The sequence below is a fragment of the Hypanus sabinus genome, chromosome 19, assembly GCF_030144855.1.
Source record: "Hypanus sabinus isolate sHypSab1 chromosome 19, sHypSab1.hap1, whole genome shotgun sequence".
Classification (NCBI taxonomy): Eukaryota; Metazoa; Chordata; class Chondrichthyes; order Myliobatiformes; family Dasyatidae; genus Hypanus; species Hypanus sabinus.
The window spans coordinates 30,178,295-30,199,401 of NC_082724.1; the positions used below are offsets into that span (position 1 = coordinate 30,178,295).

At 40.0% G+C, this 21,107-nt stretch overlaps 1 protein-coding gene and 1 long non-coding RNA gene across 3 annotated transcripts in view; one reads left to right on the forward strand and one right to left on the reverse strand.

Moving 5' to 3' along the window:
• Positions 1–3,625, reverse strand: part of LOC132377844 (A disintegrin and metalloproteinase with thrombospondin motifs 9-like) — a 249,369-nt gene extending 245,744 nt beyond the window's left edge. For both annotated transcript variants that reach the window (XM_059944273.1, XM_059944271.1), the window contains exons 1-2: positions 3,305–3,625; positions 2,766–3,121 (exon numbers count right to left, since the gene is read on the reverse strand). In XM_059944273.1, the coding sequence (XP_059800256.1) occupies positions 2,766–3,121; positions 3,305–3,455 (507 nt within the window). In that variant the 5' untranslated portion in view covers positions 3,456–3,625. The remainder of the gene's footprint in view (positions 1–2,765; positions 3,122–3,304) is intronic.
• LOC132377847 (uncharacterized) overlaps positions 1,598–21,107 on the forward strand; it is a 106,345-nt gene continuing 86,835 nt past the window's right edge. The window contains exon 1 of the long non-coding RNA XR_009506801.1: positions 1,598–2,006. This is a non-coding gene — a long non-coding RNA (uncharacterized LOC132377847). The remainder of the gene's footprint in view (positions 2,007–21,107) is intronic.

The following is a 21,107-nucleotide window of genomic DNA, read 5'->3' on the forward strand; positions in this document are numbered from 1 at the left end:
ACTACAATTAGGAGGAGGTACAAGAGTCTGGAGACACACGCTCAACATTTTAGAAATAGCTTCTTCCTCTCCATGGACCATCAGATTTCTGAATTGTCTATGAACCCATGAATATCACCTCATTGTTCCTCTTTTGCACTATCTATCTGTTTATTCTAATTTATAGTCATTTTATGTCTAAAACTGTATCATTGCCACAAAACAATAAATTTCATGAAATATTGGTGATAATAAATGTGATTCTCATTCGAGAGTAGAAATGTGGTAGAATGAGTATGAATTGGGAAAAACAAAGGGGGTGAGGGACGAGGGAAAGTTTTAGAAATATGAAGCCCCACAGATCACCACTGTCATCCCCTGCCTCGTCCATTTTCCTGCTCAGTCCATGTATGCCATCAGTCTGAGGCTTTTTCATCCAGGAGAAGCAGATTCTCAACATCTACCTTATCAATTCCTGACAAAAGAGTCATAGAGCCATACAGCACAGAAACAGGCCCTTTGGCCCATCTGATCCATGCCAAAACCAGTTAAACTGCCTACTCCCATCTACCTGCACTTGGGCCATAGCTTCCATACCCCTACTATCCATATGCCCAGCCAAACTTCTCTTACACATCGTAATCAAGCTCATGTGCACCTCTTGTGCTGGCAGCTCATTCCACACTCTCATGACCCACTAAGTGAATCTCACCTTTCACCCATAACCTATGACCTCTGGTTGTAGTTCTACCCAACCTCAGAGGAAAAGGCCTGCTTGTATTTACTCAATTTATACCCCTCTATAATTTTGTACACCTCTACCAAATTTCCTTTCAATCGTCTAAAGAATACAGTCCTAACCTATTCAGTCTTTCCTTATAAATCAAGTCCTCTAGACCCAGCAACATGCTTGTAAATTTTCTCTGTACTCTTTCAACCTTGCTTGCATCTTTCCTGTAGGTAGGTGACCAAAACTGCACACTATACTCCAAATTAGACCTGTGAAGCAGCTTTCAATGAATTGTGGACCTGTATTCCCAGATCCCCTTGTTCTACCACACTTCCCAGTGCCCTACCGTTCACTGTTTAAGACCTACTCTAGGTGGTCCTACCGACGTGCAAATCCTCGCACTTCTCTACATTCTTAACTCTTAAATGTTTCACTGAGATCAACCTTTAATCTTGTAAACTCCAATCTGGGTCATTTCACCAGATCTCCCCAAATCGCTTCCAAGACAACGCATACCTTCTTTTGGTATGAGAAATAACTACGGACAATGGCTACAACTGTGAGTTCCTAAAATACAGAAAGACATTTGAGGCAATTGATCTAACTTTTGCACTGCAGCTTTGGGAGATCTGACGGGCGATTCGCTCCACCGGACGGAATCAATATGGTGACAACTGCAGAGACTGAGTTCTGGAATCGACATAAACACGGTTGGGTCGTGGGATGGGGGGGTGGGGGTGTGTTGCATCGCCTCAGCCTCCATTGTTAAGTGCAGTTCGATGAGAGAGGTGAGAAGGCTTCAGGATTTGCTCCTCCTGTTAAGGTGGACCTGCACACTGGGGCTTCCCTTCGTACTCTGGATCAAATAATGGAAAGTGGGCATTTGTATTCTTCACGGCCGCCGGACAGTGATATATTCTGAGTTGTTTCGTTGATGAAACACACTCGATTAATTGAAAATGCAGTAAATAAAACAAAAAAAAATCAGCGGATATACTTTGCCGCCTTAAGTGGCCGCAGGAAGAAAACTGGAACTCCCACCCACCGCCCAGCAAAACAATTGTCACGCTGGTAAACAACATCTTGTTCTGCGTTCAGGTGTTGTTATGCCGCCACGAGCCCCGGACAGGTTTTTTTCAGACCCAGTGGCGTGAAAATGGAGCTGATCTGATGACGGTGCCCAAGTCTGTCGTTGTTTCTGACAGCGGAGATCAGCACTGATCAGAGTTCGGTAGCTGCGTCATATTGAGAGGATGCCCCGCTGATAATAATTGCAGGGGGAAATAGTCGCCGCAAGGTAAGTAAGCGAAACCATTGTTGGTGTTTGACACATTAGTCTTGCACTGTAGGCTAAGGAACTACGCGATCTCAACTGTTCAAGTGTACAACCAGACCAAGACATTGATATGTTGTCTATAAGAGATAAGTGACACTTTAGAATTTTTTTCACTTGCTTCACAAGCCTAAACCTAACTTTGTGATGTATTAAAGTTTCCTGTTCAGATCGAGTTCGTCACTTGGGAAGATGCAAGGTTAGGGAATTGATGACGCCGTGCACAAGTAATACGTTTCCAGATCTGGGCACTGTGCGTTGTAGTGTACGTACAATGTCTCTTCCATTCACAGCGGTGCTGACGCAAACTTCACCAGAACTTCTTCCCAGGCTCCCTAGATGCCGTGTCATACCGTGCGAACTGACCCGACTACAATCTGAGTCCGCACTACTAGCCTGTCTTACCACGGACAGTCATCCGAAGGTGTTCCTGATGCTGACTGGGTGGGAGCGTGAGGGGTTGGGTGGTGGTGGGGGGGATGGGTTTACGATGAGCTGTCCATCTCACCGAGAGAAGGGAAGGTCAATGGGTATCTCACCTCCCTTAATAATAACAGGTTTACAAACTGATCAACTTTAATACATACGCCCGCTCCCTGGGTTGTGATAATATCTAAAAGGCTACAAAACATAGAAACGCTAAGTTCCAAACTTATGTCATTATGCAACTTGTATCCAAAAGTTGAAAATGCAATTCAGTATGGAGAGGTTTAAAATACTCACGAGTCCGGAACAGAGGCTAATCACAGCTGTGTGCTCTGGTTCAGCATTGACATGCCCTGTGTAGAAGCAGTGCTTCGTGTCAGTATCCTCTTCGTGGAGGTTTGTAAGATTAGCTTGTATTCCAAGGTGTATAACGGTAAATATAGGTGCAATAAATCCAGAATCGGCAGTTAAATTAAGATGAAAAAATTGCCCAAAAGCATTAATTCTGTAATGGGTTACCAAGGCCCAGAGATCGGCATCAACGCTTCGCTTTTTCCTTCTAAAGTGCATCGTGTTTGGGAAAGGTTCCCCGGACTCAGTCTCTCGAATGGGAGTTACAATTTCATAAACCGTCAGCTGCTCTCGTAGTTTTGCTGAAACAAGATAAAATTCTCATTTAAAATATGGGACATCGTCACAAAATTATGTTCCAGTGTGTATGATGTCAAATAAGTTTTGCTAAATACTCATTTTATTATTTTTTCTAAAAATACATAAAATAACGTTTTGCAACGAACGGTAGATTATGCACAGTTCACAGTTTAGTCGAGTATTACCTTGTCTTTCATACATTTGTGGTGTTCCTTCTAAACGGGAGGCGAGAAGTAACGTTACCCCTACCCAAAACACAGGACGCATGATTACGACCACGCACAGAGAGCCCTCACCACAAGTGAACCACTGTAACTTAGCACTCGGAACCTTCATTCACTTTATCCTCGATTGAACAGTGCTAGGGGAGCTGGTGTTTTGCGAACGTAGCATCCGAAATTGTTTGAGTAAGAAAACATAATGTTAGAGGAGGTACAGGGGGAAGTCAGTGCTGGCTAGTTTTTACATTACTCCCCAGTGCCGGTGACGAGAACTCGAGAATCGGATCTTTTTAGGAAGGGGGGCGGGGTGGGGGGTGGGGGAGCGGTGGTGGGTGGCTGGGGGGGGGGGGTGGGGGGGGAGGTGGGTGGTTGGTGAAGGATCGACGGATTCTGAAAACCATTGACGTCTCACCGAGACGCCTCCCCTGCCTTATCGAGACCAATGGAATGCACTCCTGGCTCTGCCGGGCGGATACTTAAAGCAAGCGCTGTTTTTTTAACGAACCATTCTTTTTCCAGTTGCAAACTGTAGAATATTTAACCACAGTATGCACGTTCTCTGAAGCAGGAATCACCTCTAGTATGGCTACTTCGACAATCAGTTTGAAGTAGATTAATAAAGTATCGAAAAAGGAATCTTTAAGCGTTTTTCTCTGAACTTTTTCATCACTTTCGCTGGTGATGGATTAGATATTAAAATAAATTTAGTATTTCAGCATACTTTATAAAAATAGTTAAAACTTCGGAAATGAAAGTTGAAAACACTTTGAAATAAGATATATTTTCTTTACAATGTCGTTGTGTTCTGAGAAATGTAATGCACTTGGCTAAAGAAAACGAAAAGATTTTAAACGATCATAAATCATAATAAATCGATGACAAATCCATTTCCAGGGAGGTAATAAAGTGAAAATCCGCGGGAATATTTCCTTCTTGTTATCTTACTTTTTTCTGCTTGGGTCTTGAAATTCAGGAAATGCTGATACGTTAAGTGAACCAACTGTTGGACACAAGGGTACCTTATAATTTACCACTTCCCAGCTCAATAATCATTTCCTCTTAGTACGCCTGAGATCTCTCGTTCAGTGCCTCGCAACCGCAGCCGGCAGGATGCACCACGACCTTGATGCGATTAGAGTGGGTGGTGATCACAGGAACTACTATTCATTGTCCTCCTCAATTATATAGGGAGCTGGTTTAGCTTATTGATGAACTAAAAATAGCTTTCTCTTAAGAAAGAGAGAATCTCACGGCTTTCTCAGTGGTAAATGAACTTTGTTTAAATCATGGTTAAGTTAAAATTTCTGAGATGTATTAGGTATACCGTTTATAGTACATCGTGAAGTAATATATGGAATACGACTGAAAACTGCTGCTGATAGCTGGAAAATTAATAAAGACATTACAATTTCATAACTTCATAGCAGATACAATAGCCTATTTTCTGTCTTACAGTTGATACCTCTGGTGTGTATGATATTAAATTGTTTTAAATATAAATTACAGAGTTGGCAAAAGATGGTAAAATAAAGCATTCTTATATTCAGTTATTGTCACATGTTCAGTGTCTCATGCATTTTAATTATACCCTTTGAACAAAATAATTACAATATTGCAAGATTTTTAAAAAATTATAAACAATATTTGTTCACAGATTATGCTGGTAATAAAGCCTAGCACTAGCTGCTGTGAAGTTAATGGCTGGGTACTTTACTAAACCATTGTAGTCTCCATGTTGCTGTTAAACAAGTTGCAGGATTGTGACCCAAATTAAAAGGAAGAATAATGATATATCTCACATTATGACGGGTGTGAATTTGAAAACTTGCAGGCTGTGTTATTTCTGTGCCTAATGCTTTGAGAGTACAAGTTTCGGAGATAAAAGTAATTTAAATTTTTTACAGATTACTGTACAGTAAATGACAGCATTTCATTCAATTGTTCTCATTAATAAAAAAATTGAAACATTCTTTTATTATTGTACAATAGAAGCATTTCTTTCAAACCCTTCTGGAACCCAAACAACTCTGACAGAATTGAAATAATGTCACAAGTCATTAATCAGGATGTCTTAACTTCATCTGTGCATATTTAGTTTCCCTGTATTGTCTAGGGTCAGAAACCCCTTTAAGCTATTTACCCTGATATTTCCATCACTTGTCACCCTTGTCATTTTTAAATCATCAAAGAACTGGACAGAAAAATTTCAGTTATGGCATAATTCATTATAATTTTTTTTGAAAAGCAATTCTGGTGGCTTTTTTAAGATCAAAAGGAAATTGATACGTTTTTCCATATAAAAAGGTTGGTTTACTAGAAACTATGCAAGAATAACATGCAAATATAATAAATAGCTCATCAGATTTCAATATGTATGTTAATAACAAAAACCCAATTAAGTGGTTCCAGTTCTTGAGAAGTATAACTGATTGAAGAACAATTAATATAAATGAATATCACCATACTTCACTGTGCAAAGAGCAGTCAAAATGAGTTTAACTACATATATCGTATCATTTCATTTCTTGACTTGTTAACTGATCCGGGGTATATTCCCTTGGGCCAGCTTTTTGTTGTCAAAAGTTGTTTGAGTAGCTATCACAGTTTCAGGTAGGTATTTATTGCTTATTAAGAAAAAAAACAATTATGTTCATTGCAAAGTTTGAGTTTATCTAACATTTGATAGGGGGTGATTCTTCCCTATACAATGCCAAAGACCTGGATTCATGCAGAGAAGGTAATGAGAAAAATTAAGAAAAGAGGATGAAAGGAACAGACATTAGTCAATGTGTAAGGGTTAGAACTGCGTAGCAGTTAGTCAAAAAGATAGATTTTGGGAAGATTTTTAATGGTTAGCTGTGAAGTAAAATGGAAAAATGTTGGTTAATGGGGTTATTCTAGAGAAATGGAAGTATTGGCATTAATTATGTAAAGGCTGAGAGTGGGAGTGTGGATCAGTACTAGAAGGATCATCAGACTGAACAAAGTGGCAGAGAAATGTTGTTTTGCATGCAATGGTCACCATCATTGAGTAACTTGAGGGAACTGCATCTATTGGAATAGAAGCCATTGGAAGATAAGCACCAGTTGCATTCCAACAGAAACAGAGTCATGTTTGACCTGTAGCACAGTGCTGAATAACAGAAGTACAGGACGAGGATGACAGGACTAACTACCAATCTTGCTAGGATTTTAAGGACAAGGCTGAGTGAAGAGATGACAGTAATAAAGAGGAGACATTACAGTAGGCTGACTTGCATGAGGAAGGGGTTTACGGACAGATGTGTCACTGAAGGAGATTGCAGAAGAACTCCGTAAGGGGATTTGAACAAAGAACTAAAGATTTTCATAATCCATTCATTATAGTACAGAGAGCAACAGAGTCTTTTGGACATTAAACCTAGTTTCTAGATAAACTAGTCTTCAGTGGATGGCTATTGGCAAGGAGAGCATCTGAGAAGTGAAGCATTAATCTTTGCAGCAATTATATGCTTCATGAATAGAACATAAATAACACATCACTGTTTCTCTTTTGTCTATTATTGGAAGCAATCTGATCTATGGATTTAGATTATAGCAAGACTTAGCCCGTTCAGGTGAGGTAAATATATAAATAGGCTGAATTTTTGCATTATAGTCGTTGCTCTAGTTTCCTCCAGACATGTGGCATGTTATCACATTACCTAACACACTTAAAAAGCCACCTCTCAGATTTTGTATAAAGAACCCTTTAGTTTTAAGATTCAAGATTAGCTCTTGAAGCAATCTCTTTTGAAACTTAAGTATTGCACAAATTGTGCAAAGTAATGTTACAGAATGTCTGCTTGTGGTTTGCTTCCTGCTGTCTGCGCATTTATCTGTGAAATAGTTACTGTAGCGAAAGATTTTATATTGAGTTACATGTGGTTTAGACATAATTTTCTCAGAGTGAACAGCATGGCAACAATGGAAGATGGCAGTAGGGTATTCCTATTGTAGCCACTTGTTGATTTCTTTGGCCTGCATCCCTGTCTCCTGGTGCCAGAGTCTTCCTGGATAGCACCAAGAACTGGCTGGAAAGCAGTCATTAGAACTTCCTTAACCACTCCTTCTGACATCAAGTTTGAATCCATTAATTAAAAACATACATTTCAAGGGATGTGGGCTTTGCTGGGTTAGGCTGCAAAGACCATATACTTTGAATAAATAAATAAAATCAAGCATGGATTCAAACTTAATGTCAGGATGCGTACTTCATGTGCTCAAAGAGAATCTATATAAGTTATCTGCTGTTGCTATTTCGGAGACTTACTGTCAAATGTATGTAGCTGCATCTGCAGTGCTGAAAGCAATGGCTGTTAACTTTTCTATCTGGATGGAATCATATCACATGTAGAGCATTTTGATCTTTTAATGCTACATTTCTGTCATAGTGGCCAGCCAACCTTCAAAGGGGTACAGTTATCAGTAATGAAACAAAGTACTGGAATACTCAACACATAAAGGCAGCATCAAAGTACAGAAAAACAGATTTATCTTCTTGGGTTAATGGCCCGTCATCAGAATCTGGATATCTATGCCTTGCTGTTTATGTTGTATTTGTCATATGTGGCAGTCACGGGCAGGTATGATACAAGGCAGTTACATTGCACACGTTACATTTCTGTTGTGAAACACCTGGTATCAAAGCTGCTACTGATAGTTTGTGTTCGACCGAAATGAGGTAGATGAAGATATCTGTACATACAAAATAAGGAAGCTTTAATATGATCAAAATATTAGTCTGGCAAATGCAGCTCAAGCTTTAAACAATACAAGAGCTGAAGTTTAGGTGTATAATGAAGATTATTAGTTTTATATGATGCCTTCTCTAATCTCAATCTGTTATGCTTTCTAACTACTGTATGTTTAATTCCGTAGGAGTTGTGAATTAAATTTGTTAAATATTTGCCGATACTTAAAATACCCATTTCTCCTGCAGGTGGCACTGTAAAGTGCTTGTTAAAGATTTCCTACAGTGTTAAACCATGTTAACAATGGACATACAATGGCCTAGGTTTTATGGGGAGTCTGTTACACTTGCCATTATTACCATGTAAATCTGGCAGCAATGTCTGGCACTTGTATGAGCAGTTAAAGGCAGAAATCTGTAAGTTGCTGGCAGTGAAGTACTGTGCCTTCGCAGAATGCTCTATGCAAATCTTCTCAGAAATCCCTGTAGTAGCACACACCTGGGCTAACTGTCCATTAGTCTCATATTTTAAAAGGTTACTAGTATATTCAGGAGTAAATGAGTTTTCAATCCGTAGTTACTAACAAGCCTTTGTCCTGAAAAATTAATTAATCAAACTGTTCTGTTCCCTCAAGAAAATTCTACACAATTTTTAAATTGATTTTTACAATATTGTTTTTTCCCTTCATACATACCCTTTATATACTAATCTTTATGTTATTACTGGTGCAGTGTGACTTATAGTTCCTATAATATCTTTATCTTTTGTTTATAGTCAGGTGTTTCTGTGAGGATATTTTATTCTCATTTGTGGAAGAGACTGCTTATTCACAGTTGCCATAGTTCTTCTGCAGAGTGTGACACCTTGGATTTGATGCAGATTAGTCAAAATCTTTGCTGGCAAGCCCAAAAAATTGTTTCAGCCTAACACTGTATTCTCTGCTCCGTATGAATAGTGAAAGCAATTTTTGTTTCTGCTCATGTTCACTATGATAGTTATAGTCAATAATATAGCTATTCAGTTCCTGAATATCTTTTCCATATTTTTCTCAGTAACTGAAATAATTTTCTAAACACATTGGATCAAAGGCGACTGGAAAATTTCATAACTTTCTTACTGTAGGATTCCTTGCTGTTATTCAAGACAACTTTTGTAATTTGTATGACTTTTTCTTGGACTAAGACATCTTTGTAAGAGCCTGTGACTTGTTCTTGAGGTGGTCTCTTCCACGCTCTGTACATGTCCGTACAGTAAGTTTGCTAGCATTTGCCAAATTCTTTGTTAGTGCCGCAGTAAAATCTTATCATTTGATAGCATAGGGTTCAAGATCAGAGTCCATCATCAATTATATCATTGTGTCCTTCAAAATGTACTTGTCACTTTTCCTCTTTTCTATCATACACTGTTGCTTAATTACATGAGCCAACATGTTGGTGTTGGTGGGTGGGGAGAGTACAGCTGAGCAGACCATCAATGTGTGAAGATCTGTTCAGTTGGATGGAACGAAATCAAACCAAAAGCCCTGGATGAACCAGGAGATTCATAGTCTGCTAAGGGTCTATCTCTGTGGCATTCAAGACCATTGATCTAGAACTATACAAGATGTGCAGGTTTGATATACAGAAAACTCTTTTAAAGGTGAAAAACAATTCTGATTGAGGTTAGAGACAGAATCAGAATGCACGTCAGCTCTTGACAGCGATTGCCTGGCTTGACATAGCTCAAAACCATCTACAAATTTGCCGATGTCACAAGTATTGTTGGCTGAATTTCAGATGGTGATGACGAGGCATACAGGAGTGAGATAGGTCAGCTGGTCGTATGGTGACGCACCGCAACGCTGTGTCTGATTGGGGATTTCAGAAACTGAGGGAACACACACCAGTCCTCATCGAGGGATCAGAAGTGGAAAGGGTGAGCAGAATGAAGTTCCTGGGTGTGATAGTCTCTGAGCATCTATCCTGGGACCAGCATATTGATACAGTTACAAAGAAGGCATGGCAGCAGCTATACTTCATTAGGAGTTTGAGGAGAATTGGTATATCACCAAAGATACCTGTACATCTCTACAGGAGCATTCTAACCAGTTGCATTACTACTGTATCTTTTTTTTATTCATTCACTTACGGAATGTGGGTGTCGCCAGCTAAGCCAGCATTTATTGTCCATCCCTAGTTGCCATTGAGAAGGTGGTGATGAGCTGCCTTCTTGAAGCACTGTAGTCCTTGAGTTGTAGGTACACCCACAGTGCTGTTAGGGAGGGAATCCCATGATTTTGACCCAACGACAATGAAGGAATGGCGATATGTTTCCAAGTCAGGAAGGTGAGTGACTTGAAGGGGGATTTCCAAGTGGTGGTGCTCCCAAGTATCTGCTGTTCTCATTCTTCTAGATCAGGCATGGGCAAACTATGGCCTGCGGGCCATATGCGGCCCGTTAAGCTTTTTAATCCGGCCCACAGAACTTGATGAAATTATATTAATAAACCCTGTTAACGTTTTTTCCCCGCAATTCTGGCGTTTTCCCAATAGATGACGCACTCTATATACATTGACCTTTGTTGAGGTGCAGCTTATTACACCACATTTGCGCTTTACTCTTTGTTCGGCTCGACCTATTTGTGTGAACAGGCGTTCAGCGTCATGAACATCAACAAAGCCAGCCACAGATCCAAGTTAACTGACCAACACCTCAGATCCATCCTGCTAATTGCCATAACAAAACTAAATCCAGACTTTGATGTGCTGGCTAAAAAGGGAGACCAACAACACTGTTCCCACCGAAATTAAAAATAAGTTTCTTCGTTGTGTTATGTAAAAAATGCATTTGAAAATATTTTTTTCAATAAGCCTTACATGTTACATGTCATTTCTGTTAAGTGATGGACATGAGTAGTGCGCAGGTGCACGTACATTCTCAAAATAAAAAAATGCGCTCCAGATCAAATAACGCGCTCCACATACTGGCGCGCTGTCATTGTTCTGTCTTTGTGCTGGTCGTTGTTGAGTTTTGGCACAGGGGACAATTGAATAAGAAGGAGCAGGACAAGTAGACCTGCATCTCCTACCGTTTTTGAAATAAAGACAGTCAGGAGGAGAGTGATGATGATAATATCTTGAAGGATAACAGAATTTTCAGTGCTTTAAAATAATAACTGTTACTATTAAAAAAAGCTGTATTTTATTCATTTAATTTTCAGTGTTTTAAAAGTCATTTCAATAAATAGCTAAATACCATGGGACTTCAAAGACAGATATTTTGTTGTAATGCATTTGTTCATTTTCAATTGAAATTAAAGCACATGTTTTCTACATATCCCATGATATTTTATTTTCTCTTATGAGGTGTATTACCAAAACACTCCATCCATCTGCTCCTGGTCTGGCGCCCCTGTCAAACTTTAGAACCCTTTGTGGCCCACAAGTCAAAAAGTTTGCCCACCCCTGTTCTAGGTGGTAGTGGTCGTGGATCTGGAAGGTGCTTGCCTTTGGAACTTTGGTGTGTTGTTGCAGTGCATCTTGTAGATAGTACACACTGCTGCAAATGTCCATCAATGGTGGAGGGATTGGATGCTTGTGGAAGGGGTACCAACCAAGTGGGCTGCCTTGTACTGGATGGTGTCAAGCTTCTTGAGTGTTGCTGGAGCTGTGGTGAGTATTCCATTACGCTCCTGACCTGGGCCGTGTAGTTGGAGGACAGGTTTTGGGGAGTCAGGATGTGAGTTACATACAACAGCATTCCTACCCTTTGATCTGTTCTGGGAGCCACAATGTTTATAATCATATAACAATTACAGCACAGAAACAGGCCATCTCGGCCTTCTAGTCCGTGCCAAACAATGGTTAGATGGCTAGACCAGTTTATTTCCCATCAAAGGTAACCCCCAGAATATTCATAGTAGGGGATTCAGTGATGATGATGATGCCACTCAATGTCAAGGACAATGATTAGAGCGTCTCTCTTTGGAGATGGTCATTGCCTGGCACTTGCGTGGCTTGAACGTCACTCACCACTCGTCAGCCCAAGCCTGGATATTGTCCAGGTCTTGCTGTATTTGGGTATGAACAGCTTCACTATCTGAGGAGTCACGAATGGTGTAGAACATTGTTCAGTCACCTGCAAACATCCCCACTTCTGACCTTACCTGCAATAGAGGGGCCACAGCACCGGATTGGAAAAAGCCAGCTCCATCACGGGCACTAGCCTCAGCAGCATCGAGGTCAACTTCAGAAGGCAATGCCTCAGAAAGGGGGCATCCCTCTCTTTCTGCATGCTCATTAGAACTTATAGTTATTATTAGGTACTGCAGTGTAGCTGCTGCTGCAAAACAACAAATTTCACAACATATGCCAACGATTTTAATCTTGATTCTGAGAACTCAGATTCTGATCGTAAGACTATTGTGTGGTAATTAATTCTTGGTGCAAATGACTTTCTTAGAGAAGAAGTCACTTAGAGAAGATACTCCAGTATCCAGTGAAGGCATTATGGATTATTAAAGGCATAGCTCAGAACTTTCATGTTAGAACTTTCACTTCTATTTTTCATTCACTTAGTTCAGATAAGTGAATGTTGTGTGCTGGATGAGAAACAACTCTGGCAGCAGTAAGATCCCTTGTTTGCTCATCTCCCTTTCCATGGATTAGATCGTGCTGTTTTACTTGGCAGCTGAAAGGCACCCCTCTTTGTCTGACTCTCCGCATGGACTGTGCTCTCTTCCTCGAGGAGGGACAGGGAGAGCGGCTGAGTGTACTGGTACTCATTTGTTTGTGACCATGAGGGTGAAGTGTGCAGTTCAGTGAAGACTGGTTGAATGTCAGCAGTGGCTGCATGGATCATGGGGTAAAGATTGCATAGACAGAGATCAAAAAGTGCACTTGCGAGGTGAGCAGATGTGACCAGTGACATACTGGAGAGATAGTGTTTAAAAAGGGAAGATGAGGGAGATATGGGCGAGTGAACCATTGACCTCCCTTGTGTTGATGAAATTAGATCATTGTGTCTTCTGTCGCATGGACTACAGTCAGCCTGTTGACGTTTGCCACTACTTCTGGATATGTCTTCTCGGAGCACCTTCCAGTAGCAATGAATTTAATGTTTCAGCAGGTCCCAGCTGTTCAAAGCATCGACAAAAGGAGAACATTGTTGACGGAAACTGACTGAAATGGAGCAGTCTTTGCCTAATTTCCCATTTACCTTACTCCTGTGAAAGGCCATCAATCCGCTGCTCATTATGTATGGTGTTTGTAACATGTCTTTCAAAGGCGGAGCTTAAGTAAAGTTGTATTTTTTCCATCCATGCACCCACTTTTCACAACTGGTTGAGAAATAGAAGTGAGACTGAACCCTGGGCACCACGGTAGAGTAGTCGTTAGCGCGACACTATTACTGCTTGGGCGTTACGCATTTCAGAGTTCAATTTCAGTGCTGTCTGTAAGGAGGTTGTACATTCTCCACATCAGCCACATGGGTTTGATCCCACAGTCCAAAGGCATACCAGTTAGAAGGTTAATTGGGCATTTGAAATTGTCCTGTGATTGGTCTGGTATTGAATAGGTGGGTTGCTGGGTGGTGTGGCTCATTGGGCTGGGAGGGTCAGATCCCCGTTACATCTCTAAATAATTAAGTAAATAGATTAATGGAATTGTTAATTAAACATGCTGCAGCAAACTTTGGAGTTTTCGTCTGATTACAAGACATCCTCACCTGGACTCCCAGTACAGTTTCAAATTAAAACTGCGGTAATTACTTGGTCCCAAGTAAGATTAAGTCAGATTTTTGCTTTGAACATACTTTGAACATATGTATCATTATTGTTCAGTTAAACATATAGAATATTTATCATTTTCACATATACTGAGAAGGTGAAATCCTTTGTTTGCCTGCCATCTTAGCAGATGTCTCTGAGGCTTTCCATTGGTCGGTGTTGACCATGGATGGTGTGTGCCAGCTGTCTGCATGATACGCAAACCAGTACGCAAACGAGCAAGGGCAATATGATGAGGAGAACAAGCTGTTGCAATGCAGTAGGCTCCCCTTGTTTTAAAAAAACTATTTAGGTTTAGAATATACAAGACAGAATGGTACAGATCAGGTACAGACAAGGATGTTATGCCAAACTGAATAAGCTAATGATGCCTATTTATACTACAGGTATGCATTGCTTAATGTCCACGGTACATTCTGTGAAATCGGAAGTTATGTGATTTGGATGTTGAGTGAACACCACATTATATACTTTGCCTTTTGCTGCTGCTATAACTAGGAGTGGTTTTGCTGTGTTTGGAAGCCAAGATGCACTTTACAGTAATAGTTTCGAAAGAAAATTAAACAGAGAGATAACGCTACTACAGTCAAGAGACGCGCAATACACGAGATTGGTTATGCCGGGTATGTCACGTTCTCCGATCGGGACTACGGACGTATATGCGATTGGACGTTGTCCAAATGGACGTTAAGTGGCGCACACCTGTAATCCCTTTCCCCGCATGTGCTCCATATTGTCTGCTCGCTGATGGGTCTATGCTGTGTTTCATCTGCCTCCACCACCAGCCCTGGCAGTGCATTCCAGGCACCCATCCCTCTGAGAATAAAAAACTTGCCCTGCACGTCTCCTGTGAGCTTTCTCTCTCTCACATTAATTGCATTCCCTCTAGTATTAGATAGTCTGACCCTGGGTAAACGACACTGGCTGTCTAATCTATCGATGCCTCTCATAATTGTGTAAACATTTGTCAGTCTCTAATGCTTCAGAGGAAACAGCACGATTTTGTCTAAGTTCTCCTTAGAGTGTGTGCTTTCTAATCCAGGCAGCCTCCTGGTAAATCTCGCTTGAATCTTCTTCAAAGCCTCTGCTGAGGATAGGCCCTCTCCATTCGCTGAGGTCCACCATGGATGTTGTGTCCTGTCTGTCTATGTGATTCACAAGCAAGCCAGGGTGGTATGATGTGGGGACCGCTCCATGCTGATGATGATCCAATGGAACGGCAGAGACTGGTACAATATGGCACCAACAGCTTGCCGGTCAGTGTTAAACTCAGCACAGGACTGTCTTAGGGATGCTAGCTCTGGATTTTCCCTCAGGGTGTACTTCCGAAGTCTTCCCCATGAGTGTGTCTAGCTGTAAGGCAGCGGACGTTTGAGGTCAGAATTTTTCTTCTCCAAGATGAGCTGCCAAGCACAGCTGATGAGCCCCATCTGCCTAAAGTGTCTGGTTTTAAGGCATCAGTAACCTGTCTTTGCCCCTTCTCCCATCAGTAGAAATGGTTTTGCTGGGCTTAGTAGCTAAGCCACACGTGAAGGCCAGGAGCTGGACTTGGCTGTCAGAGCCTATTTGAGGTGCATGCCATTGGGAGGATTTAATAGCCAGTTGGAAATTATCCCCACTACCTCCTCCAACCATGATACCCTTAAATACATCGAGATAGTACAAAAGGAAGAATAACAGAGAGCAGAAAATAATGTTACAGTTACAGAGAAAGTGTAAACATGCAGACAGATAAGGTTCAAGTTCAAAGGCTGTGATGAGATAGATTAAGAGATCAAATGTTCATCCTTATCATTCAAGTGGTCCATTCAAGAGTATTATAACAGTAGGATAGAAGTTACATTTGAATCTCCTAGTACATGTCCCCTTAAATCTTCTTCCCAGTGGAGCTGGGGGTTGTGGAATGGAGAGAATTATCAGGCTGGGAGGGGTCTTTTATTCTGCTGGTTGTTTTTTCGAGGCAACAGGAAATATATGCAGGGTTATTGGAAGGGAGGGTGGTTTTCGTGATAAACTGGGCTGTGTTCACAACTCTGTGCAATTTCTTATGATCTTGGGCAGAGCAGCTGCCATACGATGTGTTGATGCATTCAGATAGAATACTTCTAGTGGTGCATCTGAGGGTCTGAGTGGGTATGACAAATTTCCAAAGCCACCTGAGCAATCAAAAACGTTGCTGAACGTTCCTGGCCAGAGCATCAGGCTAGTCTAGGTCAAAGGATTGGTGATATTTGCAAAGAGGAACTTGGAACTCTCAACCTTCTGCCCCTCAATTCTATTGGTACGGTCAGAGGCATGTAGTCCTCTTGCTTCCTGAAGTCAATGACCAACTTTTAAGGCATTCTTAATACTTGGCATTTTTATGACCAGAATGACTTATTCAAATAAATAAGAAGTCAAACTTTAATTCTTGGCATTGCTTCTCTATCACCTGTCTCACACTCCTCCTGCAGGGCTCCGCCCTGGCCGCTTGTAAGATTCTTTGCTCCTGCCAGATTTACAAGCTTGTTTTCCACTCCATATTGACAAATACAGTACTATGCAAAAGGCTTAAGCCTCCTAGCTATATATATATGTGCCGAAGAGTTTTGCACAGTACTCTTGTCAGTAATAATAAACCTCATTCTGATTCTGGTCTGCTAGAAGTCCATTAAAGTTCCTGTTGTGTCTTGTTAGCTGTAAATACTGGCACGGCAACAACAACATCTCCTCCACCGTCTCCATCAGCTGTGTGCTTAGCCCACTCTACTCACTTTACACGTGGGACTGTGGCTAAGCACAAATCCAATGCCATAGTTAAGTTTGCTGATGACACCACTGTTGTTGGCCGAATCGTCGGGGCAGTCAGAGATGGAGAGGGTTAGCAACTTTAAGTTCTTTGGTGTTATTATTTGAGAGGACCTGTCTTGGGCCCAGTATGTAAGTGCAATTACAAAGCACCTCTACTTCCTTAGAGGTTTGCGAAAATTTGGCATGACATCTAAAACTTTGACATCTTTATTATTTCTGGTTTTGCACTATTTTTAATATAACCATTTAATGTATGTACATATATATATACTTACTGTAATTGATTGATTTTTCCTTATATTTATCATGTACTGCATTTTACTGCTGGTGCTAAGTAAACAAATTTAACGAGATATGCCAGTGATATTAAATCTGATTCTGATGACTGATTTTTAATTTCTGAACTTCTGTAGTTGTGTGGTGCAGAGTAAATTGACTAGTTGCATGACTGCCTAGTATATAGAAGCACCAATGTCCTTGAATAGAAAACCTTACAAAAACTAGTGGGAACAGCCCAGTCCAGCATGAGTAATGCCCTCCCTACCATTGAGCACATCTACAGGGAGTGTTGTCACAGGAAAGCAGCATCCATCGTCAGAGACCCCCACCACCCAGATCATGTTTTCAGGATTCAGGAACATTTACTACCCCTCAACCATCAGGCTCCTGATCCAGGCCAGTCAGCTTCACTTGCCCCATCATTGAATTGTTCCCACAATCTATTAACTCACTTTTATGGAGTCTTCATCTCATGTTTTTGATATTTTTTGCTTATTAATTTATTAATAATATTTATATTTTTACTCTGTTGTATTTGCACAGTTTGTTGTCTTTTTCACATAGGTTGTCTGCCCTGCTGGGTGCTGTCTTTCTTTGATTCTATTATGGTTGTTAGATTTAATGAGTAGTTCTGCAAGAAAGCAAATCTCATGGTTTGTATATGGTGATATGTGTAGTTTTATAATAAATTTACTTCGATTTGAGTTTGATCTCTGTCTTCTTGTTGTTCAGAACAGTGCTGGTGAGGGAGAAGCAAAGTTGGTTAACATACAGAATAAGAGCAGCATGAAATCTGTACTGTGTAACACCACAAAGAGGTGGTCACATAAGGTGTACTGGCTCCCTCTCGATAAGAATGATTTGGACTATCCATTGAAATTTCAGTGGTGGTGCCAGGATATAAGGGTGGTGTATATTTTTGTTCATTCACAGGATGTGGGTGTTGCCAATGTATAATGATCATTCCTGATTGCCCTTAAGAGGTGATTGTGAGCTGGTTTCATGAACCATTGCAGTCCCTATGGTCAAGGTACTGCCAGTGGGGTAGAAAATTTTAGAAATTTGACCCAGGAGCGAAGAACAAGTGCTGACAGTGCATTTCAACGTCAGGGTGGTGTGTGACTTGGAGGTGAACTTGTGGCTGGACTTTCCACAAAAAGGGATAAAATGCACAAACTCAGATTCCAGTCTAGTAATGTTACATGATGTAGTCTTCAAGTGCCTTACAGTTATGATCACAAAACATTGGAGCTCCAGCAAGACTGTGAGAATATATTTTGCTATAACGTCACTGATAGCTATAATTTAAGTTAGCTTATTTTAAGTGTTTTGTATTTTAGTTAAGAGGAAGAAAATGTACAAAGAAGGTAGATAAAGGTTTTTGTTAAAATACCTCCTATAAAGCTATGTTCAGAGGGTTGCCAATTATCTCATCTAACAGTACTGCTATTCCTTTCAGTCCTAAATTAATTGCTTTAAACTATGGTGTGTATGATTAAATGAAATTCATAAACAGTGATGAAGATTCAGTTGGTTGTAATGTTCCATTTTAAATCATTCATTATATCAGTGATGATCTTTGGGCCATAAAAATGGTAATTATTAATTAGCTGCACTCTGATTTCAGTACCATCTATAGAGGACACTATGTAAAGGTACAGTTTGCAGTAGGTACTGAAATTATTATTGGAACTTGTTTTAAAAATTGATGCCTCCACGACAACATATCAAAACCTGGGAAGAACTATTATTAGAGAATCATAGACATATAAGTCGATAATGAGGCTACTTTAACCTATCCAAAAATACACATGAAATATATCTTGCTTAAGTCCCAGGTTCCTATAATTTCACCAATTCTGCTTTGATTTTTTTTATCATTTGTAATTCTAACAGTCACTTTTGATAATTCATTCCATAGTCTTTTGCACTAAGAGATTTGACCAACTTCTTTGTAAGTTTTTCAATTTAGTTATAGATTTGCAATGAGCTCTTGATAATTGAAGCTGAATGTTTCCTTAGCTTTGGCAAAAAGCATAGAAGGTACCTGTGCTATAAAGTGACACTATAAAAATCCTAAATTTAGGGACCTGGGAACTTTGATGCTGGATTAGCAGATTTTATGGTCTATTGGATGTTACTCCTTTTTAATACAGCAACATTATATTTTTCACTTTGAATTTTACTTCACTTTGTTTCACATGTTACACAATAGTGTAATAAGCTTCATAGAGAACACTGAAATTATAAGGAGCATGAGAGTAGTACGTGGTGATTTTCAGGGAGTTCTGGGAGTGGACTTCCAGTGAGTTTAAAATGTGCACAGGAAACTGGGCCCTGGTAAGTTTAAAGGGCATGCAAGAAACATGGCCCCCAGTAGGTCTTTAATCGAGTGCAAAAACAAAAGCTTCAGTCAGTTTTAAGGCAGTATGGGAAACAGAATCTGCTGAACATCAGGTTTCCTGAACAGTTTGATTTTGGATTATCAGAAAATTACTCTGGATATTCTAATTCAGCAAAACATTTCCTCACAGGTATAAGTGTTTAAAATGATTTGTTATCATTCAAGCCATCCGCTTGGCAACAAGATGTCTTAGAAAAAATACAAAAATATGAACGTAATCTGAAGTAAGGTAAAATGGGATGGGATATAAGATTTCTCCTGCGCATTAGGAAATGTTTGCAGTTACAAGGTTCCATTCATGACTGTAGGATATCCACACTACATTACAGTCAGTAAAAACTTTTAAATAGTAGTCATTGTGACAAAGAGAAAAGAGCAACTAATTTCATACCTCAAAATCTCACAACAATTTTTAAAATTTGGTTGAGGAATAATTATTGGCTGAGGCTACTAATTCTGTTTACTTTTTTAAAGAACTTTTATTGGATCTACAGTATCCATCTCAGAGGCCAGACAGGGCCTCTGTTTAATATGTTATTCAAAAGACAGCACTTATGCCGGAACAGTGCTCTCTCAGTTCTGCACCGGAAGTGTCAACCTAAATTTTCTGTTCTTAAGCTTCTGAGATGGGAATTGAACCTCCAGCCTTCTGACTCCTGTGCCACAGCTGATTCCTGTTGTCTAATAGTGCACAACATGTGTAAAAATGTTATACGTATCATGACAACTGGGAAATAAACATTGAAGTATGAATTAACCATGACAACAGAATTGTGAAGAAACATTAGCAGGACTACAGGTGGAGAAATAAAAAATAACAACTAATGCACATCTTGATATAACACAACATATAAAATGAAAAAGGATCTAGTGCTTTACTAGTGTATATGATGAATAAACTCCTCTTGGGCTTCCAGCTGGGTACAGGTATCACATTTAACCAATGTTTTGATGACAGACTCTGCCATCTTCATCAAGGATGATGCCTGGGCATCTCTAGTTTGGTGGTATATATACCCCCATGTTCTGTCTCTCCTGATTAGTTCTCATCCAGTCAGATTTCTGCTGTCCCACTTTGTTTGCAATCGACTTCCAGTTTTTACTTAGAGCGAGACTTCATCTTTGTTAAAATTCTTTCTCTCTAGTTTTATATCAATGGCTTCATTCACCAGGCAGTTCCAAAAGCCATTGGCACAGCATAGTAGTATTATCTTGTTAAAGATGATCCCATAACCATTGCAAATTCAATGTTCTGCTACCACCAATGGGGGTATAAATACCACCAGACTAGACATGCCCAGGCATCATCCCTGATGAAGATGGTAGAGTTTGTCATTGAAACATTGGTTAAAGTCAATACCTGACCCTGACTGGAAGCCTAAGAAGACTTTTTTCATAATATATAAATATTTCACAGTTTTCAGGGATTGATGTCGGAGAACGATGTTTGAATCTTCACGGGATTTGAAGATTCATGGTTGTTAGTGGTGAGCAAAATGGCTTATATGCAGATGATTTTTTTCCTCTAACCCTTATGTATGAAATATATTGGATTTTATGTTAATAATATTTCATTGTGAGTAACTTGAAGTTCAAATTTAGGTACATGCAAATAGCTAATGATCAACACTGAATTGTAATAAAGATTTGAGTAAACTATTGATTGATGGTGAAGAGATGTGAAACATTTTGTGACTACCCAAAACGCTGTTAAATGACACTTTGTATATACAAATATGTGGGGACTTCTCACTACATTTGTATATGGCCCAAGTGCGGATCAAGATGCACTGGAGGAGGTCGATAGTTCACAGA